This window comes from Heliangelus exortis, chromosome 3 (genome assembly GCF_036169615.1).
Source record: "Heliangelus exortis chromosome 3, bHelExo1.hap1, whole genome shotgun sequence".
Classification (NCBI taxonomy): domain Eukaryota; kingdom Metazoa; phylum Chordata; class Aves; order Apodiformes; family Trochilidae; genus Heliangelus; species Heliangelus exortis.
This window is the reverse complement of record NC_092424.1, coordinates 14,515,781-14,543,482: the sequence shown is the minus strand read 5'-3', so window position 1 is coordinate 14,543,482 and position 27,702 is coordinate 14,515,781. Positions and strand designations below refer to the sequence as shown.

The window sequence follows — 27,702 nt, the reverse complement described above, 5'->3', positions numbered from 1 at the left end:
TCCGGCGGCCGCTTTTGTACCGTCGACGGAGGCGGGGACGGGGCTGGCCCAGGTGCGGCCCGGTCCGGCCCCGCGCCGCGGGATGAGGGTGCGGGGCGGCTCGGCGGGGCGACGGGCGCAGTGCAGGTGTGGTCAGCGGCAAGGGGTGTTCCGGGAGGGGACGGAGAAGGAAGGAAAAAAAAAAAAAAGAAAAGAAAAAAAAAGCCAAACAAACAAACAAAAAAAATCCGAGGAAAAGCCTTTGCGATCTTCTCTCCCACCTCTTCAGCTTCTTTCCATCTGATTTTGTCCAGGCTGGGGCATCTTGCTGTTCATGACGTCCAAGTTTTAATAACAGTAAATGCAGTTACTCACAACCTGAATTTGCAGAGCTACATGGTAGATCAGAGCTTGGTTTCTAAGTCAAAGTCAAGGTACAGGTCAGTCCTAGCAGTACTATGATTTGGAGTAGTTACAGAACTTTCTTTCCTGGCAGAGTTAATTTTATATTAGATTTGTATTATTATCCTTACATCCTTACTTTGCAAAACTAAGCCTTCAATATATCACATGTATTTGGTGAGATTATACACCAGCATCTGGAAAAAGAACCTAACAGACTTAGAAAGCTCAAAATTGAACAAGGACCTGGGGAAAAGATTTCAAATTGGTCTGTTAGAGGCTATGAAATATGAATAAGGGAATAGTTGAACTATTGATGTTGCATATTCATTTCAAATACAACCATAGCATCAGCCTTGAGAATGTAACTAGTCAGGGCATCAATGCTGTGACTTAATTTGTCAGCATGTGAATTGCCAGGACAGAAGCTACATCTCAGCAGCTAAGCCCAGGCAGAAGGAATTTGTCATGGTGGTTTGGCTGACTGAAGGCTAAAATGATACTTCTTTCAACTTTTCAAAAGTGAGAGGAAAAAAAGATTGAAAGAAAAAAAATACTACCAAAGAAGAAAGAACATACATTTTGGGATATTAGAAGATGATCCTAAAACACCCCAAGTGAGCTGAAACCCCTAATGCCTGCCTTGGGTGATGGTTGTTATGTTGCTGTCCTGGTTTTACTGGGATAGAACCATAGATCAGCATCAGAGGACATGCCATTAGCAGCTTTAAGTCAGATGTGAGCTTAAGTCAGGGTCTCTGACCCAAGGTGTCAAAAAAGTGCATCCCATACCATAAATGTCATGCTCCGTATGAAGATAAAGGCTTGCTGAGGATGAGAAGGTCATCTTCTTCTTGGGATTTCTCATTCTTAGGCTCCTTCTTCTCAGGACTGGGCTGAGTATAACCCTGTATCCTTGATCAGTTTTGCTATTCCAGTAAAACTGTTTTAATTTCAACCCACAAGTCTCTTCTCCTTTTTCCTGTTCCCCTTCTTGGCTGAGGAGAGGTCAACAGGTGGCAGAGCCACTGCTATAGTTTAGGCCTAGATACTAAAGGTAGGCAGCTTTGCACTGAGTTTTTTTTATTATTATAGTAAAATAAATACACGGATCCTGTTGAATACATACGTCTACTACAGACATTGCTGAAGACTTAAGGAACAGTGAGAAGGAATAAAGATTTAACTGAAAAAGCATTTTCAGCCACAACAGTGTCACCCAGAACAGTGACTGTTTTTTAAAGAAAATACTGAGACCCATGCATTTATACCCTTACCAAATATTTGTCTCAAGGGGTGAAGGTAATGAGATAGGTGTCCTGGTTTCATCTGGAATAGTTAAGTTTCTTCCTAGTAGCTGGTACAGTGCTGTGCTTTGGATTTACTATGAGAACAATGTTGATAACAGACTGATGTTTTAGTTGTTGCTAAGTAGTGCTTACACTACTCAAGGACTTTGCAGCTTCCCATGCCCTGCCCGTGAGAAGCTGGGAAGGAGCAGAGCCATGACAGCTGACCCAAACTGGCCAAAAGGATGTTCCATACTATTTGACATCATGCTTAGTATATAAACTGGAGGGAGTTAGCTGGGGGCTGCCAGGGGTCATGAAGTAGCAGGACATCAGTCAGCCAGTAGTGAACAACTGTGCTGTACATCACTTGCTTTTTATGTTCTGTTATCATTATTATTATCTTGCTTTTCTGTCCTATTAAACTGGTTTTGCCTCAGCCCCTAGGTTTTGGGGGGTTTTTTCCCCCAATTTTCTCCCCTTTCCCATGGGGCAGAGGGGAAGTGAGCTAGCAGCTGGGTTTAACTACAACAAAAGGAAAATACAGTTCATATAGACACCTACTTATAACTGAAATAAAAGTTCTTCTAAGAGTAATCCTTCTGTAGATGTCCAAGGAAAAAAAGGGAAGATCTCAGCAGTATTATGCAAATGAGTTAAAAACATATAAACTACAGGTGAAATTACAAGCAGTTGTAGAAAGGAGATCATCTTGTTTTGAAGCTACACATAATTCAGTATCTTTGGAGAAACTAAATAATCTGAATTGTTCCTGTCAACCTGGATTTTGAGAAGTGGCTAATCTATGGATCTTAGAAACATTACAATGATCTTACAGTATTCTGTATCAGAACATGGCTAAAGCAGTAAAAGTTACATAAGAGAGAAATTTACAAAACTTCTAAATGTGTAGTGTGTTAGGAAGTGGGTAAATTTCTTCTAGCTACTGTCCATAGTATTCACTTATGCATTAAATTTCATTATTTTCAGTCTAGTGCTTGTAAGTGCTAATTGTTTTGTTACTTAAATTACCTGTACACATGTAGGAGAATATACTCAGTACCTGGAAAGTCTCACGGCAGCTATGCAGTGCAGGAGTGCAGGGATTCCAATCACCCAGTTTTCTATTAAGTGTAGTATCATAAATGTAGACTCAAAATGACTGAAGGAAAATCCCCTGTTCAAAAATGCTTTGTTGGGAACTGTACTTTTAGACTGTAACTGATGCTAGGGTGGACAAAGTGTAATGATGCCTGCACAAAGGAAATTATGGTAAGAAACAGTCTGTATTCATTCGCTCTCCTCATTTATCACAAAAAGCCATGAATCCCAGGACAAAGAAAGCAAAAAGTAAAGTTCAATTATTATTTATTAAGTAAAATTGACAGAAATGTTTCTCTCTCCCTCTTGTTGTGGTAGCTTTTTCTGTGAGGAAATAATTTGGAAATCTCTCCATTCAGTATCTTCTCACCAAGGGACAACTTAATATAGGCAACTGCCTTGTACAGTTTGATATATGTCTTGTGCAATAATCAGAATGCTGCTCTTTTACAAAAAGACAAGAGATGATTTCTCTCTACATAGCTGCTGGATACCTAATCCGTAGCACTTGGGTTATTTCAGTAAAAGGATTCCCAAATGTGGAGACAAGCATTTAGTAGCATCTGCAGCATCTGATAGTTTTTTGAGAAATAAATCCTTTGAAGAGGGACAGGATGTGTTTCTTGACAAAGAGGTGATAATCTAGCATTTTGCATTTAAAAATATTTCCTGGATGAATGACTGAGATGGGTAACCTGTTTTATAGGTTTCCCATGTGCTATCATGGCTATACCCAAAGAAAGAGAAAAGGGTACTGTTTGGATTAAATTCTCTAGAATGTAAATATGCGGATTAAATCCTTTCCCTTTGCATGGCCTTTTACATTACATTAATTTTCTTTTTGTGCTCATGTGCCCAGTGAGATCACAAACAGTTAATCACAGTGTCTTTTGAAGCCATAGGTTTTTTTAGAGACAAAAATATTGTGTGAGATTGTGTCAAATGTTTTGCACAAGTTTAGGTAGGTGATTTCAGTTGCTCCCTTATCCACCAAGGCTGTAACCCCATCATAAAAGGCCATCAGATTTTTCAGGCATGATCTGCCCTTAGCAAAACCATGTTAGCTGTCACCAATCACCTTCTTATTTTCCATGTGCCTTAGCACAGTTTCCAGGAGGAATCATGCTTCATGATCTTGCTGGGAGCAGAGGTGAGACTGACTGGCCTGTAGTCCCTTAAGTCTTCTTTTTTTGTCCCTTTTTGAAAAGGGGGCTTATGTTTCCCCTTTTCTAGTCAGCGGAAACTTCACCAACTGCCACAGCAACTTCATCCACTTGTTCCCTCAGGACCCATGGATGCATCTCATTAAGTCCCATGGACTTGTAGTTCCTCAGATGGTCTGAAATCTGATCTACCCTACCACGGGTGATTCTTCATTCTCCTAGAAACTGCCTTTGATTTCTGTAACTTGGGTGCTGTGGCTTGAGCACTTGACAGTGAAGACTGAGGCAAAGTAATTGAGTACCTCAGCCTTCTCCATATTCCATGTAACCAGGTTTCCTGTTTTCTTCTAGAGAGGGCCCACATTTTCCTTTAATCTTCCTTTTATCACTGACATACCTGTAGAAGCTTTTCTTGTTAACCTGGATGTCCTTGGCCAGATTCAATTCTATCAGGGCTTTCGCTTTCCTAACCTGATCTCTGGCTGCTCAGACAATTTCTCTGCATTCCTCCCAGGCTGCCTGTCCATGCTGCCACCCTCCATAGGCTTCTTTTTTTGTTTTTTAAGTTGTCCAGAAGCTCCTCGTTCATCCATGCAGGCCTCCTGGCATTTTTGCTTGATTTCCTCTTCATTGGGATGCATTGCTCCTGAACTTGGAGCATCTTTTAATATTAACCAGCTTTTTTGGTCTCTTTTTCTTTCCAGGGCTTAATCCAATTATACCCTTCTAAGAAGGTCCCTGAAGAGGCAACCTTTCCCCCTTTCAGAAATCATAGAATCATTAAAGTTGGAAAAGACCTCTAAGATTATCAATTCCAACCATCAACCCAACACCTTCATGCCCACTAGACCATGTCCTGGAGTGCCATGTCTGCATGTCTTCTGAACACCTCAAGGGATGGTGCCTCCACCACTTCCCTGGGCAGCCTGTTGCAATGCTTGACCACTCTTCCAATAAAGAATTTTTTTCCTAATACCCCATCTAAACTTCCCCTGGTGCAACTTGAAGCCACTTTCTCTCATCCTATCACTTTTAGCTTGGAAGAAGAGACCAGCATCTGCCTCACTACAATCTCCTTTCAGGTAGTTGTAGAGAGTTATAAGGTGTCTCCTCAGTCTCCTCTTCTCCAGATGAAAACAACCCCAATTCCCTTAACTGCTCCTTGTTCTCCAGACCCTTTACTAGCTGTGTTGCCCTTCTCTGGACACACTCCATATCCTTCTTGTAATGAGGGGCCCAAAACTAAATACAGCATTTGAGGCGCAGCCTCGCAAGTGCCAAGTAGAGAGGGACAATGGCTTCCCTAGTCCTGCAGGACACACTGGTTTTTTTCTGATACAAACCAGGATGCTGCTGGCCTTCTTGGCCACATGGGCACACTGCTGGCTCAGGTTCAAGTGGCTGTCAACCTGGAGCCTGGCTGGCTCCAGGTCATTTTTCTCTGGGCAGTTTTCCAGTCGTTCCTTCCCAAGGAGTAGTAGTGTTGCATTGGGTTGTTGTGACCCAAGTGCAGGACCCTGCACTTGGCCTTGTTGTACCTCATACAGCTGACATTGGCCCATTGATCCATCCTGTTCTGATCCCTCTGCAGAGCCTTCCTACCCTCAAGAGGATCAACACCTCCTTGCCCATTTTGGTGTCATCTGCAAACTTACTAAAGGAGAACTTGATCCCCTCATCCAGATCGTTGATTAAGATATTGAACAAGACTGGCCCCAAAGCTGAGCCCTGGGGAACACCAGGGGATCAGGCCCAGCCAGCGTGGGTGTGTAAGAGGCAGGTCCTGCTTGACCAACCTGATCTCCTTCTATGACCAGGTGACCTGCCTAGCAGATGAGGGAAAGGCTGTGGATATTTTCTTTGTAAAAGCCTTTGGCAGTAAAGCTTTTGACACTATCTCCCAGAGCATTCTCCTAGAGAAGCTGTTGGCTCATGGCTTGGATGGGCATACTCTTCACTGGGTAAAAAACTGTCTGGATTGCAGAGCCCAGAGAGTTGTGGTGAATGGAGTCAAATCCAGTTGGTGAATGGAGTCAAAAGCAGTGTGCCCCAGTATCTTAAGTATCTTAAGCCTTTTCCTCAACCTTGGTGGGAATATTCCCCCCTGCATTAAATAAAGGATGAAGGTTCTCCGTGGCTCTCTTTTTGTTAATGTATTTGGGAAAACATTTTATGTATCTCTCGTAACAGTGGCCAGACTGAGTTCTAGATAGCTTTTTGTCTTCCTAGTTTTTTCTTTGCATCACCTAATGATATCCCTGTACTATTCTTGAATTGCCTGCCCATTCTTCCAAAGGTGGTAAACTTTTTTTTCTTGAGTCCCAACAAAAGTTCCCTGTTCAGCTGGGCCAGTTGTCTTCTCTGCCAGTTCATCTTACAGCACATGGGGACAGCCTGCTCCTGCACCTTCTGACCTTGGCAACATCTCTGGGATAGATGAACCATCATTCCTACTATCCATCAATTAGCCTTCCACATCCAAACCCTCGTATCTGTTATACAGAGGCACCTGGGAAGGCCTCACTGCTTCTCTATCTGAATAGCAAAAACATTCATATTAAGTATTGGGTACTTTTTTACTTCTGTACCTATGTTCCTACACAGCTAAAGAGGACAGAGAACGTACTGGTCTCTGTCACATATCACAGACACAAACATTCCTGTTGTAGTTTTGCTTAATCTATGTAGTTTAACATGAACAACTAAGTTCTCAAAAATCCCAAACAAAATACATGGATCAGATACACTTTTCTGTCCTAAATATAAAGTTTCCTGCAGAGCCAAAGTATCATACAGAATTCAGGAATATTTAAAAACTTGTATCTAGCAGAACTTCATTTTTTTAAATGTTCTATATTATGTTCTGCTGTCATCATAGTTCACTGAAATGCAAGCTAACAGCTGTATATGCCAAAGAATGTGAAAAACCTAAGTTTTTATCTTTTAAGGCTTAACAACATTAGCATTAATTTTATCATGAAAGCAACTATTATTTTTCTAAGTACTATAATGGAAATGTCAAGAGCTACTAACAATGAGCATATTTTGAAAACTTTACTTTAATACTTTACTTTAAAACTGTCACTAAATAGCCAAGACAGAATGCATCTACTGGAAGCAGATAAATAAATTTATTAAAACAAGACTGAAACAAAATTTCTAGTAGAATGACTGACGGTCACCCAGTGAAAGCCAGTAGGAGAATTACACATGGATTTGGTTTCATGAGCCATATATTCTGTTTCTGCTTTGGTATGAAAACTGGCTTACTTGATGTCACACAGGAGAGCCACTCCTCTCAATATCCAGTGGTCTGGAGACACTGCTGTCTTTAAATAGATAATTGTGATATAGTTCAGATCTGTTCTCATAGGCTTCTTGTAAACAGGACAAACATAGAGCCTGGAATCCTTAGGACTGGGTCTATTAACAGCAAATATATGCACCACAGGCAGCTGAACAAAAAGAACCTTTGGTGTCGATTCAGTGAGTTTGCTACTTCTTCTGTCCCAGCCTGCACCTTCCAAGTATAGCCCATAGATATATACTCCTTCCTGTAAGGAAACAGATACATCACACAAAATAAACATCTGTTTTTAAAATGAGTAATTGGCTTAAACCATTAAACAGAATAAATTTTTTATAGTAAATAAAATATCTTTCATGACTTAATCTTTTCCAACTATTTAATTATAAAATATAACATCATTCTTTTCCTAAACATTATGTTATTGAAATGAATGGCAATAATAGTTGCTTAATAAAGCCCATATACCACACAATCTGATCTAAAGCTTACTATAAATTAAAGAAAATAAAGAATTGGTATAATGAAATGGTTCTTTTAATAAAATAGTTTTGTAACTGCAAAATAAAAATATCTTCATACTTGTTGCTATTTATCTTCTATGTTAAATGAAACCAGTGAGATTAAGACAATAGTAACTTCTTCCCATAGCAATCCAAAATGATTGAGTGATGCACAATATAAAATTAATACTGAAATTAACACTGAAGATTCTTTGCATGTCATACATACAGAAGGAGGTGCTGTAATTTCTTCTTTGTTTTGCTTTAGCACTTCATTATGTACTGTAACTGTATCCAGAGCCCAGCCTTTATGTGCTCGAGTTGCTTCTTGTTTCATTGCTGTTAGGAATCCTTGAGAAATTAAGTCAGAGATTTAGTACGTAGCTAATGTGATAAAAATTATCTTGCTCAGTTATGAGTGTTATAGAGATAGATATTCAGGGTTCTATTAAAAATAATCACTCTGAGTAATAATAGCAAAATTTGCATTTGGGCCAAAACAGGAACAAACAACAAAAGCAGCGTAGAATGCATTACACTGAGAAAAACATTTTTAGATGGCACATCAAATAATATACTTTTTTTGGCTATTGAATTATTCAGTTAACAAATGTTTGCTGACTTACAAATTATCATTAGGCAATCAGCTACGGGCTGCATGATAGATTTGCGGTTCAGGACGGAATTTGAAGGCAGACAAGATATCAATTATTTGAGCTGGTATTTTTTTGTAAGTGAAAGTAAAAAAAAAATCACTGATGGAAAACAGAAAAGGTTTGTGTGAATGTGATAAAAATAAGTATACATATGATAATAAAAATAACAGTGAGGAATCTAAACAAAGCAGGGCCTATGAAAGAGAAAAAAAATTAATGTTTTGTTAATGAAGAAAAGCAAGTTCTAGACAGAAATGAAGGTAGAAGATGACACAAGCAGCGAGTTAGGTGATCTCTGCAATTTTGCTTTTAACAGACTTTACAGAAGCTTTCCAAAAGAACAGTTTGAGAGGTAAAGGGATGAATAGCATAAGTACAAGATGACAAGAAATAGAACTAAAGAGATTGGGTGTATTATAAAGGGAAAGGCTACAAATATCAAACACTTGTAACAAATCCCTGGTAGTAGTACTTGAAGTAGTCAGAAAGAGATAAAAAGTGAAAAGAGAAAAGTTTATAATAGAGAACTGCATACTTAAGAGCAATTACTGAAAATACTTAAAGAGGAAAGAGCAGCAGTTCCTTCTTGATAGGGCATAAAGGAAAAGAGGACTAACATTTTCTTGACTGACAAGTATCTACAAGGCAAGAGAAACCATCAAATGAAATATTTAAAAGGAGCAGGTGGTGGGGGGGGATAGTGAAAGTGCACAGGCAGGTAGTAGAAGACAGTATTTCAAGTTATAAGAAGTGGTTTAACAGGCTAGTTAGGACAAAGGCAATTAAAAACTATAATATTTTTCACAGCTAAAGTATCCATATGTGATGTAAATACAATTAACAGCACTTGAAATTAACATGGCTTCATTTCCCAAATATTATACATACTGATAAAAATAAAACAGTCTGATCTAGGCTTCTCAATTTTGCTAAAAAATAATTATATCTCTATAATATGATAATTGTTTTATCATAAGCCTGTTCATTCCAAGTGCCACATCTCCTGAACAGTATATTGCGCCACCACAAGCATTCCTTTGGTCTTGATCATTTATAGAAGACAAACACAGATGATTGTTAAAAAAACACAACAATTATTGGTGATACTTAATAGTACTATAAATAGCTTTTCCCATTAAACTGAAAATTCATTCCTCATGGTTTACTTTATGATGTGTTTGCCAGTGCTATGATAGATTTAGAGCTTGATTCACCAGTGCAACCAGTCTAGATTTTACCACATAGGGAAGTCAAATTTCTGATTTGCCTCACACCAGTCAATTTTTAAACATTTCTTTGTAATTTGATTTACTCAGAATTTCCTGGTGAGCAGTATTATACATACAGCAAGTATATGTATTTCAGCTCTGGTGCCTGCACACCCTTATGCCTAGCAGACTTCTTTCTTCATCTGTTGGACAATTTTTTCGGAACACAGAGGCTGAAGCAATCATCAAGTTCAAAACCATCAGTGTCTCAGGTTTCTTCACTATTAGGCTACATATTTTCTTTGGGCAAAAGAATCTGGTTCATTATTTTCTTTTACACCACGAGTGCTGCTCTTGAAACACCAGAGGTCAGTACACTTACCAGCTGTGCCATTTATAATATAAAAGGAATGTGGTTTTGACCAGCATCTCCATACCATCTTTTAAAGATAATCTGGGTATGCTTCAGGCACCTCAAATCTTTCTGAGAGTGAATCCAAAAAAAAAGACTTTGATACTAGCACTTTTTACAGCTCTGGTCATAGAAAGCCAGTAGAATAATCATAAAAAGAAGATGACTTATTATATATTCAAGGACTTCAGAGGTTAAACCTAATGTAAAAGAAACACCTCACAGCTGTTACATGGAAGAAGTTTCTCACAAGAATTTTTAATGTGTAGCTGTTCAGGCTAAATCAGATTCTTTTATGAACTTGCATCTGATAAGGTAACAGGTTTTGTTACTCATGGAGATTTTTACTGTAAATTAATAAATATCTCAAGCTATAATAGGCAACCTAGATGAGATTTTCTAGCATCCTGTCCAATTGAATCTTGATAACTTTCAGCAAAGGGACCCGACCATGCTTCTAGGGAGGTTGATCCAATGAATGACTGCTGTCAGAATTATTTCTGTTGCTATACGTAGACAGCATATAAATTACATATTGCCCTAGATTAAAACTCTTCCATACTTGCAATTTATAGTCTGAAATGAGTGAAACCAAAACCATAGGAAAAGCACATTTCCTTTAAAAACTGTATCATTAGCATTACCTATATTTGCTTTACAACCTGTATCATACCATGCTACAATATATCAACAAAATAAAACATTTTATTTGTGAACTGCATGTGTTTACAGATTAAAAGACCATCTGTACAAGCATCCTATCTCTGAAACTTGACAAAGGCAGATGCTTAGTGAAATAATACTGCAACAGGCAAAATGGTACATAAATCCTTTCCCTTCTGTGTTCTTCCATATTCTGGCAATCTGGAGTTTAGGGGCCTCCTAATCCCAAGTTTAAGTTTGGACAGCCATCTTTATTGCTACCATTGTGCCTGTTTCCTGTGGTTTTATGTAATCTCTTTTTTGAATCTCTTTATGATATATTCTGACAGCAATGAAAACATTTTTCTATGTTTATGATGTGTTTGCCAGTGCTATGATAGATTTACACATTTCTATGTGTAATATTAAAGACCATTAAATTATAATTACACACATTATTACTCAAGTCCTTTCAGTATCCTTACCTTGTGGATTAAAGAATCCAGTCATCCAAAACACATTTGGTCTTCCTTTATATAACCATGTAGAGAATTGAGCATTTCTTTCCAAAAGTTCAGTAAACCAGAAGCCAAGTGTTGTGGACTCCCAAGATACTCTTTTCCATACCTGAGGAACTCGAGCGTCGTACATACAATCAAGTGCATCTCTCAGATTCTGAAGGAATTAAATTATAATACATGAGCTAAAGAGATCAAGGCAATAGTACAAAATAAGAGTGTTCCATCCCTCATAAATATGCTTTTACTTGCCTCACTCATAACGATAGTTCCATCTATGGCTAACTTAAGATCACTCAATGTGTTGCGGAGTATTGTGATCACCTTTTGCATTCGATCAATTTCTTGACGAAGAAAAATATTCATAGAGTTAAGATGTCCCATTTTAACTAAATGAGCTCTTACCTAAGTAGAGGAGTGAAGAAGGAATTTAGTTAAATATGATATGCTGAAATTGTCAGACATGACACCTTAACTTTCTCCTGTTCAGAAAATAATAGATTTATACTACATATTATTTAGCTAACATTTATCACCTTAAAAATGCTTCAATTTTAAATTTTTGCCTGATACTACCCATTTACTCACTGATTTTGCTAGAATAGGACTTTACCCAGAAGACCCAGGAGGCTGCTGCCACAAAAAATCAAGACTCTTTTTTTCCCCATGTTTTCAAATGCAGGTTTGGAAGTTCAATAACAGTTCTTTATGACTTATCTCTTTGATAAACTGGTAGATGTCTTGATTTTAAATAATAATTAAAAAAAGCCTTGTATCAAGTCACGCTGATAGCCATAAGGATATTGGTTCCTTGCTTGAACTTGCTACTAGCTGTAAGATCTTTCTTTAAAGCTTACGGTTTCTTTTCCAGAATGATTTATGTAAAAATTCAACAGAGAGAACAGGAAGAAAACAACTAAGATTAGTTTGCCTCATGGGGTATGTAATCTGGAGGAAGCTTGTCCAGCATGTCCTCAGCTAAACGATAAACGATTGCTTCACGAGTTTCTCCAGGTCCTGCACCGCTTTCTTTCGGCTGTATACTGGTAATAGTATCCAGAACATTAGCTGCTGTATTACTTTGGTACCTGAGAAGAGAGGAAATATGTTATAAATTACAAAGAATTCTTTTCCTTTGCATCCTGCACCAAGCTGAACACACTGATCATGAGTTACATGTGGTTTTCTTATGGTTGTACATAGTCTGAACTTCCCTCCACATGCCCTGTTATACACATGTGGTTTTGTAAATTCAGGGCTAAGAAGGAGAGTTCCACAGGCACCTTCTCAACCTTTGAGAATGTGAGATGGCAGGAAAACCTATCCTATGATTTCTAAGGATTCTGAGGAGAGAGAAGAAAATGCCACATGCCTCATAAGGACTTCTAAGCAGCTACTTTCTGCTTAGAAGGAAGGCAGCGAAGGAGCAACAGAAGTTATGTAACAAGGAAGAGTATTCCCCTCGTACTTCTTAAAAGTGAAATGCAGAAGGAAAAGGTGGAGGCATAGCTCTGCAAGCTGCCCCTTTATTAAGGAGTAAATTCATTCTGCCTTGAGGCATTTAATGATTAATGATAAAAGCTGCTAGATTTAGAACACTGGATATTGAAAGCTCGAAGAAGCACAATCAGAGTTAAGTAATATTCCTTTCTTCAATGACACAAGCTAGAAATCTTGTAGAGAGGAGAAATTATCTGAATTTTGTATAAAGCAGCAAAAATGTTCAATAGCAGCTTGAACAAGAAGACTTGTATTGTAAATAAAAATAGGAAAGGTAAAAATATGCATCTCAATGTGTACATAATTAAAAGTAATACTCCAGTGTGGAAATAAGGAGAAAACAGAAACAAGAAATTCCATTCATGTAACACATGTGTGACACAGTGAATATAAAAGCCCTTCTGAAACAAATTTTTTTTGGGCTTTGGAAAACCTGACTTTCCCTTTACATTGCAAATAAAATCTTGAAGTATAGATGGAAACAACAATGAACAAAGATTGCATAGGTTTGTAGAGGAACTTCTGATAAGGTAATCAGATATACTCAATGTTGTGTCCCTTTTAGATATCTAAGTGTAGATGTCTACATAACTGCTGTTTGTTCATATTGCCCTTACAAGTAATGGAAAGAAGCCTCCTTGAGCTCATGTATTGTAGATGTTTGCTTTGCCATCATGAGAACTGCACTTCACAATCATCTATTTTCCTCTCTTACAGTATGGAAGTCTTGGGTAACTATAAAGGAAGTTAAAGCAACATTAGATGAATCTCATGTGCATGTCAATGTTGCCTCAAGGTGAGTTTATAAGATAAAGCACTTTCTACTTATTTATATTGTCTTTCCCTGAAACAGCAAAGCAAGTTGTGTCCTAAGAAGAAAAAAACAAGGAATTTTCTATGTATTTGATTTGCTCCAAAAAGTACCATTAATGGTATTTTCTTAGAGAGCTTGAATTTAACATCCTATCATGGTTTGATAGCTGGTGTCTGTGCCATCAGGAATTTTCTATACTGGAAATCAAAATTAAGAACTAATGCAGCTTGATGGAAGTGTTATCTCAGCTTTGTGTAGAAAACATCAATATCTATTGCAACATGGTATTCAGAACCTTTCATTCATCAAGGGCCAATGGGAGATCCTGCTTTATGTCCAGTTGGTTAATAGCAACTTGCAGCAGGTTTACAAAAATTCAGCTACATCTAAAGAATTCAGTACAGAACCAACTAGAGAAGGGGTTTTGTCAGATTTTCAGAATATATCTTGCAGGTACCTGCTAGTTATGCTGTCTTTTCAGAGCCTATGATTCATATAGCAAGTTAAAATTAATTTCAATATCGCAATGACTTCAGGTGCTAATCCCAAATAGATGAAATTTTTGACACTTAGTAAAGTCTTGTATTTGGATCAAGCTTTTGGCTGAACTGGAAAAATGTCACTAAAACAGTGAAAGATAAGGTCTTTCTTGTCCTTAGTAATAGAAATAGAAATAGTAACAGTAATAGGAAAGGTCCCAGCTGTCTCAGAATTCCAACTCTAGAAGCTGTCCTTCTGCATACTCTCAAGATGACCTGATGAGAGATTTAAAGGAGAATTCAAATGCAACATTTTATATTGTATGGAATACGTATCCATTTGGATAAGAATTAGTCCTCCTACAAGCCTAATTTTGGATCTGAAGATTGTCTCTCGTTAGAACTTTGTTTAGTTCTCTGTTAATTCTGGCTCTTCTTTAATTGAAGGGGGGGCTTGCAAGTATCAGACAATGACTTGAAACAGAATCTACTCTTACATTCTTTAGAATTATGTCTTTACAATGGAAGGTGTTAGGCAGTGATGACAACCTGTGTACTGTTCTCACAGCTTGCTTAGAATACTGGACTTTTTATATATCATTAGCCTCTCAAATTTGACACTGAAAACCTGTGTAAAATTATTGTTGTGTACAAAAATGTTTTAAGATATAAGTTTTCTACAGAAGTTGGACTTTTGAGTAACAGTTGTTTTGTTTAAAAATACAAAAAAGCTATGTTTGAAAATAAGGGATGTAGACAACATGAAAATGCAAATTCCTGGCAGAATTATTAAGAACTTTAGTGAAAAAAAAGTGATGATGATTCATATCCTTTCACAGGGCATATAAAATTAGAAAGAAATAAAAGTCAAGCTGTTAACACACATTTTTTTTAAACAGTGAATTAAGTCAAAGATAAAATTTTAATTGGCGTTACTACTTGATGTGGTTGAAAAGCCTCTTTTAGATAGTGGGAATGGCAGGACTGATGGCAACAAAAGACTGAAATTTCATCCAAAGTCATGATGTAAGCCCAGTGACAATCCAGAGAATCCTTTAACAAGTGTTTGCAGAAAAACTATTTACTACTTGAAACAGAAGAAAAACATTAGAAAATTTCTCTAGTTGGACTGTATAGAGCCTTGTATCATGTGTTCATATAAATTTTTTATAATCCTTTCAAATTTAAAAATAATTCTAAACCCATGAGGAATAAGTCATAAGAATTTCAACTGTTTTAAAAGAACATGTAAAATAAAGCTGACAACATTGCATTCATATCCATGTATATACACATCAAGTGTTTCACATCAATAATGAAATACACGTGAATCAGATTTCCTATGAAAAATATACTTTACTTAAGCATTTAATAGGGATTTTTTTCGAAATCCTAAAAAAAGGGTCTTTGTTTTCAGTATGTTGAGACCTACTTACGTAATATCAGCATTAGGATGGAGACCAAAGACCTTTGGGCTGTCTAAGGAAGGGAGAGACTGGATGTATTCAAGATACTGGTCCACAGTTTTGCACACTGGAATATTATATCCAGTGTAAAAACAGAAACTGCTGTCAAAAATCTTTTCATTAAACCATACCTGCAAAAAAATAAAGAAGCAATTACCTTACTACTCAGAGCTAAGAGGAGAACCTCACTCCAAAGAATGATGTTTTATAACCTCATTTTACTCTGAAGAGTCTTATAAACGGACAAAGAAGGGCATATTAAGAAGAAAGAAATCCTTATTTCTGTATTGCCGCTGCCATAGAGATGAAAAAAACCTGTATTTTCAAGGTGTCTCACCCTTGCAAAGCAATTAAGAAGACGTTTATCAAAGTCATCTGTGACTCGGCCTCCATATTGTACTTCTCCGATCATGTAGCGTACTGTGTTCCATGATATCCCCTGGATGTAAGTAAAGTAAAAAAAAAGATTGTAGTAAAGTAAAAAAAGACTTAAAATGTGTAAGAAGAACTGTAATTTCAATATCACCTGAATATTAACTATTACTTCAATATCACCAATATAATCAATAATCAGCCTGTAATTTCAATATCATCTGATGCTCGTATGACTTTGAAATGTAATCTGAAAAGATCATTGATGAAAGAAAAGATCATTCATTCATTTTAATGTATTCTCTGAGCTCAGCTCTATAGTTTTATACTAGAGTGGATAGCAGAGTTGGCTTTGAACTCACTATTAGAAATATATATTGTTATTTCTCATGTGACTTGAAATTACTGTCAGCTGCTACTGCCTTTTTTTTTCCTTTTTCTCCCATCTCCCAGTTTCTCATCCTTCTTTACTGACAAAGTGTTTCTTCATAAGGAGTGTCTAATCTATTATGCTATTCCCTGATAAACAGAAGACCAAATGGCAGCCATAGGAAAGTTTGACTGGCTCTGTAAAACTCTAAGTATTTCAGCTCCCTTTCCAAGCAGATATTGTGTAGACATGTTAATATTTTAGATATGGTACTGAGAAAAACAAGATCATAATCTGAAGTTCTTAACTATTATATCTTTTTACATGGATGATAGCACACAAACTACTTCAGCTTGACACAGCCTGAAACTGTGATCATTAGAAGCAGCACTGAAAGAATAATAAAAAATAAACTACTATAAATACTAACATGAAGAAAAAAACAATTACAGATGCTGTAGAAAGCAATGAAATATACAGTATTAAAATCTTAGTATTCACCTTCTTGATGTCACATTCATCTAGGTGATTTTGTATAAACTGAACACTGGCTTTAAAGTCTGCTGAGTTAAATTCATAGGGAATATTCCAGCCCAAAGGCCCAAACTTCCGACGTTCCTGATGAATACAATCAGAAACCAAGTGTGTTAATGGAACAACATATGCTTCTGTTTCATTATTAAAGGAGAATAATAATAACAATAAACAACAATAGTAATAAAAATGGGGTAAAGAATTGAAGAAGAACAGTAGCCTAAGAAATATCTGTGTACCTCATATGAAGCAGTAAAAAAGAAAGTTTACTATTAAGTTACACCCCGAAGGATAAATATTTATAGAAAAATCAACAGAATAATTAATTACTACCTCTACTAACCATCATAGCTGTTGTAGGTATGAAATGTCTAATGTCTGTGTGGATTATAAGATTTTTATATTAAGTAATTAAATTAAAGAATTACCAAATTTCTGCATTTTCAGCATACTCAACAATTCTGAGTTCTACAGATTTTCGGTTTTTTTCTACATATACTGTCTGCTAATGATAATTTCAATTTCTCAGGCTAATTTATTAATGCTCCATTATCCAAAGGCTTCTGTGTTGCCCTTTTGTCTTGCTGCTTCACTGTATTGCTTTAATATAAATTTTATTAACTTTACTATAAGTCTGCCACCACTGAATTATTCAGATTTATTATTACATAAACATAAAAAAACCCCAACACTTGCAGGAACAGAAAAACAGTTGGTTATAAAATGAAGATAATTGGTATCCCAAACTTTTTAAACATGCAACACTATTAAATTTCTCACAACTTTACTTTAATCACCACTGTTATATCACACAGTGATTTTTTTCCAGAATGTAGAATAAATTAGTGCAGCACTTAAGAATTAATTTGCTGAATACTGATAACATTTATTAAACGAATAAACAGTGTATATTGACATTCTAAAAATAACAAAATTATAACATATTTATTTGAGTTTAAACTAGTAAGATACTTTTAGGCACCCTACCTGCGATATTTAAAAATAACTAGAATTGAAAAAAAAACTTTTTTTTTTTTTTTTTTAGTTTAGACAGCATTGACAGATAACACACTGCTTAAAGGCATGATTTTATGCCAAAATCTCTGAATTACTTTTTAAGCTATATTTATCATAGCAATCTTGTCACCAAAAGATATTAGGAGTCAGTTTAAAGGCAGGAAAATGTACATATTGCTCCCTGATTGTCAATCCATAAATAAACTTTCTGAACAGATTAATAGCTATAATAATTTCTTTAAGTACTGATAGATGAATAAGCTTAGGTCTTCTAGTTCCACAAGAACAGTATAATCCTGAGGCAGTACACAGAACAAATTTCTCACAGTTTATGAGGAGAAAGAAGGACAAAAATAATCCAGAACACTGAATCTTAATGGGGACCTTGTATTAACTGCCTCTGTCTTTCACAACATTTGGCACACTGAAATATGAGCAGCTCAATACTGCCTAAGGCTTAAATAGAGTTTTAGAATGATTTTAACACCCTTGCTGAAAAGGAAGCACGTGCAGCGAACTTAAAATGTTATTTATTGTGATCTCAAAATTTATATATCTTTGAGGTACAAAATATACATAAGGTGCTCAGATTAGAATTAATGTAGACAACACATTGACATAGATAAAAATAAGATTAAAACAACATTTTAAGTGATGGAATTTTATTTAATTTTAACCATCTAGAAAGTAGACAGCTACTCTAAGCTAGTCACAGGGATTGCCTTTAAAATCAGTGCACAGAAAGAGATCCAGAAAACTGTTTACTCTTCTACAGGGAGACAGCTAAAACAGATTATTTTCTTTTTCAAGGTGCTTATTTATTTCTATTGACTACAGGGAGAGCACTTTCCCTTACGCCAAAATGACTGACTTTTGGACAGGTAAAATGACATGAAAAAAATCCTCATTCTAAATGTCCATATTATAAAAATTGTGTACAATTTAGAGAAAAACTAAGAGAATAAGGAATCTTCTATTACAGATTATAGAAACTGAAACTTTAGCCTTGTAACATGATGCTACAATAAATATCAGAATGTGTATTGTCAGGATCTTCCATTAAAGGATGACATATAATATAACACTATTTGCAAATCTTACAAGAAATACCTGAACAGTAGAATGCAGGAAAGCTACAGTGTAAAGCAAAGGTTTCCACATAGGCATATTGCTAATATCTAACAAATCCTGATCCATTCTGGAAAACGTTCTTTTCAAACTGGCTCGTACACCTTGGGGAGGTTCATTTGTGAACTTTATAGCAGTCTGTCAGGTGAAAAAGACAAAAAAACAAAGGAACTGGAGTTGGTTACTGAACAAAGGTAGCAACATATAAAAAACCCACAACAGTTATTTGTAAATAAAATGTAAATAGCTGAAGCACTGTAGATACAAAGTTGATATGTAGTTTTACTATAAACTGCATAAAAAGAGTAAATATTAAATTAGGCCACAAAACTCTAATTTAAGATTTTGAACAGACCTTCAGTTTATATTGGTCCGAACCATCACTGAGACTTGTCCATGGATTTTCATGGAAATCTTTTGTCATGATTTGTCATGTTCATGACAAAATGGAAAATAAGAATTTTCATCAAGAACTTGGAAGCAATTGCCATGGTTTTTAAAAGGCATCAAATGGTTCTCTACCCCTACTTCAATGACTGAATGATAGAACTACCCACAAATACAAGAGAGTTGTTGTCATCTACTCTGGTCTCAGGACTTCACAGTAAATACAAAGAAATCTCACCTGTCCTCACATCAGACCTTTGTGTTCAAAGTGACTGCTCTGGACTTTGTGGCCATGTCTGCAGCAGTAACTGAGATTCACCTCAAAATATTCCTGGGCATTCTGGTCAGCATACATGGAATTCACATTTGTGGTAGTAAATCATCACAACTCATGGGATACTGCCCCTTACTTTCATGCAAAGTGCCTAATGGAAATAGTTTCTACAAAATGTTGTCAAACCATGCCACAAATTATTTGAACAAGTGCTCATTGATGTAGCTTTTCACATCAGAGAATGCTGTAGCTACTTGCCCCTAAGGACTATTGCTCTGCAGTGCCGGGTAATGTTCATGGGCACACTTAAATCTATCAATTTAGCCAATAACTGGCCTTACCAGAATCTGTATTCCTTGAGAAACTTAAAAATGCTGGAAGAACATAAATAAAAAAGTAATTTTCTGCTCCAACAGCAATTACTTGCTTGGCTGGCTTGGGTAACATGGCAGCATGCACCGAAAGGATAGTAAATGCCAAGATGCTCACAGGCTGAATGCAAGCACAGCTCTGAACCATTTCTACTTCTGAGACAATCAATGAAGACAGTGGTGAATGAAAGATGAGGTGAACTACTTCACCTGATAGTTTTACTATCTCCATATTTGTGGTAAAGAACTTTTAAAGAACAGGTTAAAGCGTCAGTATCACAAACTTATTTCTGAGCTGCAAGGCTCAGACAAGCTGTTCCAGAGAGGAGTTGCAGCCTTGTGCAAGGACATATCTGTACATGAACACACTGGAGTGTTGAACTGAACGAAGACACTTGGTAACCAGCCTTTCCACATTTCTGAGGATATCTTATTTAGCTTTTGATTAATTTTCTCCATGAAAAAATCAAATTATTCTCCTTTTTCTTCTGAGAAAGAACTCACCTTTTATTTGTCAGTTATTAAATTTCTGGAATCCCTGAATATGATGATAATTTAAGGTAACTGTAGACTGGGAAATCACATGTGAAACATTTCAGATAAATGTAGTGGAGACCCAATAGCAATCATCTCAGTTTCCAGTCTCACTTTTAGTAAACTGAATGTTTGTACACCCCACTATTCATAAACACCTTGAAGATGCAGGAAGATCTCATTCATGAGAGACTGCAAGAGAACATAGGTCCACAAAGCCAGCTTTCCATATGCAGTCTCTCCACGGTGGCGTACAGGTCTTACTGAAGGTTGTCTTCTAGATTCCATTTGAGAAAGAAACCCTACCTCCTCTTCACACCCTAAGTATCAGGTATGGTATCTGTTTTCATTTGGAAAGAACGAGAAGCACTAAGGAGATTCCCACTGCTTTTAAGAGGAAAGGGGTGTGTGCACACAGAAGTGGCAGCACAGAGCTATTACAATAAATACTATCTTCCATTATGACCTGCTGGGAGGAGTGTTAAGAACCATTATAAGTGACTTAAATGCACGTTGCAAGAGCTTAAGCAGTTTTTCAAGCACTGACAAAAAATGTCTCATTGAGGTCTATAGAACAACTATTCAAAGAAAAACCAGTGACTTCTTGGTAGATGATGTTCTTTGACATACGCTGTGCCTGTGAGTTCTGTCCCCTTTATCCTTTATTTTAGATAGGGAAACCTGGAAGAGTCTAAAGGCAGTTGTGGTCATACTATTCCACTGTCAAAGGAACCATCTGGGAAAAATGGGTTACAGGTAAATCCTGATAGTTTTGATTCAAGTGCTTCTGTGTACAGACTTAGTGAGAATTCACACATGCATAATACATCACTGAAAACTTCCAGTTACTGGTGAGTAACTTTCCTTTTTAAAGTGATATGTGCATTAAAAGGCAAGCTCTTCTTTTTTTTCTTCGGCTTCATTTTATTTTGGTTTTCCCCATTTATTTCATTTCTATCTAAACACTTAATCTGAATAGTTTTGATGGCATGAGGTACCTGAAATAAATATTTGAACAAACCTGTAGAAGAGTTATTGGGAACTTAGGATGTGGCTCAGTAGTTATCCAAACTCGGAATGTGTCATTCTGTATCTCAGCAGTAAGAAGTGTCTCGAGTAGTTCATCCATAAAATCCAGTCCAAGGTGACAATTTTGGAGTAACACCCAGCCTCCCTAAATAAGGATATCAGTTATTACCATACAAAATTTAGAACAAGTTATTCATAATTCTAGAACTAGGTATCTATATTAGAATCACAGAATCACAGAATGTCTTTGGTTCGAAGAGACCTTCAAGATCATCCAGTCCAACCTTTGACAAACACTCTGAGTTCACCACTAAACCATGTCCCTAAGGACCACGTCCACACACCATTTAAATACCTCCAGGGTTGGTGACTTTACCACTGCCCTGGGCAGACGATTCCAATGTCTGACAACCCTTCCAGATAAAAAATATTTCCTAATATCCACCCTGAACTGCTCCTGGTGTAGCCTTCATCCATTTCAAATCATCCATCAAATTTAGTGTTTCATGTATGGGTTTTGGTTTTGTTTGTTTGTCTTTGTTTGTTTGGGGGGTTTTAGGTAATTTTTGTTTTGTTTTGTTTGTTGTTTGGTTGGTTGTTTTTTTGTTTGTTTTAGTTTTTTGACTTTTGGTCTGTACCTGCATATATATTATTATTTCACTTTATATTCACACACTTAAAGCAAATAGGAAAAGTTGGTACAAAAGTTACTTACACATCCTATTGCTCTCAGTGAAAATAACACAACCAGAGCCAATATTCTAAGTAAAGTATCAGTGCTACCTAGTGGCAAAAAGAAGTCATTCCTGTCCTTTTCCAGCAAAACATACATGATAAGCAATCTTGCTATCAGATCCAAAAGAATGTGAGTATAAAAGAAACAGCTAAAATGTAAGGAATACATTTAAAAAAAAATTATTTGTTAATAACATAATCTAAAGAAAGTATAAAGAGGTGGTAACAAGAGTCTAAAACTTTTCTTCTTCAATTAGTTTATCTGCAATATATGCATATGTATGAAATTCAACCTCTGCGTATTAATCTTGTTCAGCTCTCAAATTGCACGAAAGTTCTGTTTTGATTATTATGTCTCTGCACTTCTGCTTATGAATTTAAATTCAATCAGCTTTTGTAGTATCACTTTAGAAGCCTGATGAATCACAGCCTGATATTAAAATAGAGCAGTAATTAATCAGTTCTAAACATGATGTGTGGATTTTGTTACAGTTTATAATTTCATTTTGGAATTTTTAGTTTAGTTCATTAAAAAAGAAATAACATTTGGTAACAAAATAAATTTGTAATATGTATGGTGAACTGATGAATATTTAAAAAAATAAATAAAGTTTTTTTTTCCTTCTTTAATGAGGAAGAACTTTTTAGAGGAAAATCTTTCATCGATTTTATATTTCCAAATGAATCAAAGTGAATTTTTAGAAATTATCTAACTGTAACACAGCATAGCAGGTTTAATACTTTATATGCTCTTGACTAGATGTAAGAAAAATCACAGATATTTGTCTTCATAGTCACTAACTCTGTTTTGTTCTTGCAAATCCTATGTTCATACATCCCTCCCTCTGCAAAATGTGTACACCAACAAGGCTCTTAGTTCATAAACAGTTGCTAGTAGCTCTACTGGAATGCTATTTTGAGTATCCTTGTGGTTTTAATTGAGAGAAAGAAAGAAAGGCAAGGATGCCCCAGTTTTCACCATTCCAATGAACTGGAAATTTGGGATAACCTTCTAGACATACAAACACAAAGAAGTGTAAGACATGTATGTGTGAATTTGCACATCAGAAAAAACACCATCTGATAAAAAGTGACTTTGTTTTTCCTCTTTTTCCGAAGTGGTATACATCTTTATGTAGGTGCCACAATATTTAGAATCATAGAATGATAATTATTTAAATTGGAAAAGACCTCTAAGATCATCAACACCAACCATCCAATTATCAACCTAACACCACTATGCCAACTAAACCATGTCCTGCAGTGCCATGTCCACCCATTTTCTTAATGCTTCCAGGGATGATGACTTCACCACTTCCTTGGGCAGCCTTTTCCAATGTCTAACAACACTGTCAGCAAGTAAATTTTTCCTGATATCCAACATGAACCTCCCCTGGTGCAACTTGAGGCCATTTCCTCTCATCACAGGTTACATGGGAGAAGAGTCTGAGCCCCTTGACTACAACCTCCTTTCAGGTAGTTGTAGACAGCAATAAGGTCTCCCCTCAGGCTCCTCTTCTTCAGGCTAAACAATCCCAATTCCCTCACCCACTCCTCATAAGACTTGTTCTCCAGACCATTCACCAGCCTTGTTGGTCTTCTCTGGACATGCTGCAGACACTCAATGTCCTTCTTATAGTGAGGAGTGGCAGGACTTGAGAGGTTACATGGTTACAGAAGAGGTCCTGCAGGACACAACTGTGACATGATGTCCTTATACCTTTGGAAAATAGCCCAGTGGTAAGTAGGTAATGTGCTACCTTTGAAAAGTTGCTCAATACTACTGCTGGGAGATGTGCTGATGCATTCCACTGGCACATGAATGTCACACAGTGGACTATTTTTATGCTCAGGCACTCAAAAATTTTTTACCCTGAGGTATGCCCGATAGTAAGGGGAAAATGAAAATACTAAAAATTGCATGTAAAAGAGGTGTAAAAGAATGCTGAAACAATCAACTTGAATTGCAGTGTTTTTTTCCTACCTGTTGCATTGACATCTGTATGAATTTGCGTGCATGAACTTCTTGTCCTTGACCCATAGAGATGGTCCTACATTCTGCAATATATTTCACAATACATGATCAATGAATTTACTTCCTTCAGAAAAAGTAAGAATTCAAACTGAGTCCAAAATCCCAGTGATATAAAGCACAGATAAGTATATGTTTATACAAAACTGTGTACTTCTGAAAGTAAAATATTTTCACCATATTATGCTACTATATATAAATTTTCTAAACACTGAAACTTTGTAAAATGACATTAAAATATACATCCACAATATTTACAGTGTTTGCAGAAGTGAAAGACTATGACTAATACTGTTATTGTCAGAGGGAATTTGTGCCAAATTTTATGTAAGCCACAGTATTTGAACTACGAAGCCAAATTTTTCTGAAAGTGTAGGTAACAGAGCCTTCGAAATCAGCTAAATCCATAGCTGTAAAATTGCATTTGTGAACATATTAATGGGACTAATATAATGATTTGCGTGCACAATTTTTCAAAATTTCCATATAATGGAGCCATGAAGTCCAGAATATACAAATGCAGAATTTGTGTGTGTTTTTTGTTACAAAATAATCTTGTAAGCAGGTTGCTGATTTTATGTAATCTGCAGCTAAGAGATAAAACAAGAAAATAGCATTGCCACTATGCCAGCATGCAAAGAAAATAATAATAAAATAAATACTGTCTTACACTTAGGAATTAAAAGAGTATCTTCACTGGGAAGGATGGTAATAAGTTGTCCAGCTGCCTACGGAATTACACTCAGCATACCACATTTTATTTAAAATATTATTTTATCTCTAAGTTGATGGTTCAGGAACTATCAATAGTACAACAGAATTCAAGAAATAATTTTCATTTTAAAAAAAATCTCTGAAATGACTTACATTACCCATCTTAACACTTGAAAATGAATAATTCATACCCAATTGAAGCTTTCTAGCCAAGGAATCAATCTGATTAGTTGGGTCAGATCCCACTGACAAAAAACAGATGAGAGGTGTTCGTGTGTCACTTTCCTTCCAAGTTGCTTTTAAATTTAAAATAACTGGTTCTGTATATTTCTCATCCAAGGAATCTGCAATGTATTTCCTGGCTTGGGAAAGTGTTCGGTCTGGACGCCAAGTCCTAGCAACAAAATATATACTGAGATACAAATGCAATGTTTCTTCCTGCGAATACCAGACTTAAATTAGAAATATTACTTTTACCAAATAGAGGTGTGTGTGTTATGTATGTATATACATATACATACACACACATTCACATAAATGTTTGTAAGTTTGTCTTTGCAGACATAATCATAAACAGGGATATTACTTTCTACTTATGACAGTTTAATACTTTTTACCTGCCTACAATTTTGCTTTAATGAAACTATTTGCACTGGGAATTTCTGTACTGGGTACCTTTATCAGGTTGGGACACCCATAATTTTTGAAAGAGCTTTTGTATCTGAGGACCCAAGTAGGCAAATGTAAGATTGGTTTTGCCATTTAGAAAAAGCCAGCAGATGTTTAATTGGGTCTCTTTGTCTTTCAGGGTACAGACTGAGGTTTTTTGCACTGGATTGCACTTGTGTTGGGGATGAGTATTCTTCCTATCAGAAAAAAACTCAAAACAACTACTTTTGGGTGAAATATCTAACTTTGCATAGCTTCAATGTTTAGGTATTATTTAAAAGCTTAGGACTTAGATGCTTCCCCTGAACCTTCAGGGTGCAGCATAGAACAATATAGCACTTCTTCCAACAGACTCTGGCCTTTTTTACTGCCCAGGCTGAATATGCTCCAAAGACAAATCATGGCCTAGTAATTAATGGTTTTTTTACTGTCTCTGATTTATTTGTTGCAGCACTTGGAAAGTATACAATGAACATAGGAAGATATGATCTCATGCATCAGGCAGCCAAATGCTGCTTTGCGAAACTCCGTTCTATCCCAAGGCCTCTCACAGAGATCTTAACTGATAATACTGTAGTTTATAGTACACTTTTCAAATAGGGCTTTTGAACACCCGATTTTCATTTTCATAAATATATTTTTGTTTTAAAGTTATCTAAAATATTTTATTTAAAAACAAACAAAAAACCCACCCAAAACCTGAACAAAAAATACCACAAAAACCCAACCAACCAACAAAAAACCCTCAAACCAACCAACCAAGCAACCAAAAAAAACAAGAAACAAAACAACAACAAAAAAAAAACAAAAAAACCCCCCAAACACCTTAAAACTATGTGAATTATTCAATTTAGATAGCTAATTTCAGTGGCATTTTGGAAAAGATTGCAATACAGTTCCTAGTTTCTATTTCCACAACATAAAAACAAAGCTATAAAAAATATTTTCTAGAAGTACCCTGTTAGACTCCCCATGGGTTATCTCCAAAATGAATGAATTAAATAATATATCATGTGAGTGAATTAAATAATATTTCATGTCACCCAGCAATCAAGAAAAAATAGACAGAGACACATGATGCAACCATGAATACATTTCCCAACTTTCTGAAGATGCTTACCTGATAAGTAAAAGCTTGCGGAAGGTATCAAGGGAATTATTATATCCATCAGGTATAACTTCTTCCTCAGGAGCATCTTTATCAAACCAACTTTTCCATGCCTTTTCATTACTGGTTACCTAAATTTATTACATTATTGGACATATAAACATATTTCAGCTGTAACAAAATCCCCTTGGAAATGTGCATTTTAGTGACAGTCTATTATTGTGTTAGGATATATTACAAGTAACACTGAGAGAAGATAGCATTTAAGACATATGACACGTAAATTGCTATTAAGATTCTACAGGTACAAATGTTTCTATTAAGATGCAGGTTAATCAGTTATCTGTGCACTTTCCTCACAGACTCATGCAGCAGCTACTTAATCAATAATTACCAAAACAATTCTATAGTGCAAGAGGAACAGACTGTGACTGTCCAGCCAGCCAAAAGATCCCAAATTAAAAACAACAGACTCTAGTAAGTGTTTGACTTGAGAAAGAATAAATAATAGTACAAATATGCTCATTATTTAGGATCCTCTTAGAACCCATGACCTAACAGGACAAGGGATACTGGTGGATAGAACATACTGAAAACTGCTCTGCAGTTGAGCCTTGAATAATACAGTGACTGAGTCAGCTACAGCAATATTCCAAGATCACTGGAAAGACAACAAGGAACACACTGATATCATCTGTTCTGAAATACTGTTCTGTATGCCTATGATGGATGAAAGAGCTTTGTCCAGTTGATTGACTTGGTTTCAAATAGAAGCAGTTGCAGAGCAACCCACACCAAGAACAGACCAGGAGAGGAGCAAGAAACGAACATACAGGGACTTCTTCCAACCACATATTTCCCATAACAAAACTCATTCTGAGAGATCCATAAACACCAAATGTCCCTTCCTGAATTATAATACAAGTCTGAGACAAAGTTACTTCATAAGCTACTAGCTCTGTTCTACATTAACTGACATGAACCTAAGC

At 36.2% G+C, this 27,702-nt stretch overlaps 1 protein-coding gene across 1 annotated transcript in view; it reads right to left on the bottom strand.

Annotated features, from left to right (window-relative positions):
- Positions 1-7,048: 7,048 nt before the first annotated feature.
- The window catches only part of DNAH8 (dynein axonemal heavy chain 8), a 126,210-nt gene continuing 105,556 nt past the window's right edge, over positions 7,049-27,702 (bottom strand). Inside the window, exons 81-93 of the mRNA XM_071739367.1 lie at positions 26,726-26,844; positions 25,128-25,330; positions 24,175-24,248; positions 21,448-21,600; positions 18,843-18,998; positions 16,683-16,799; positions 15,777-15,878; positions 15,410-15,570; positions 12,112-12,268; positions 11,433-11,585; positions 11,148-11,337; positions 7,974-8,095; positions 7,049-7,488 (exon numbers count right to left, since the gene is read on the bottom strand). Of these exons, the coding sequence (XP_071595468.1) occupies positions 7,201-7,488; positions 7,974-8,095; positions 11,148-11,337; positions 11,433-11,585; positions 12,112-12,268; positions 15,410-15,570; positions 15,777-15,878; positions 16,683-16,799; positions 18,843-18,998; positions 21,448-21,600; positions 24,175-24,248; positions 25,128-25,330; positions 26,726-26,844 (1,995 nt within the window). The 3' untranslated portion in view covers positions 7,049-7,200. The remainder of the gene's footprint in view (positions 7,489-7,973; positions 8,096-11,147; positions 11,338-11,432; positions 11,586-12,111; positions 12,269-15,409; positions 15,571-15,776; positions 15,879-16,682; positions 16,800-18,842; positions 18,999-21,447; positions 21,601-24,174; positions 24,249-25,127; positions 25,331-26,725; positions 26,845-27,702) is intronic.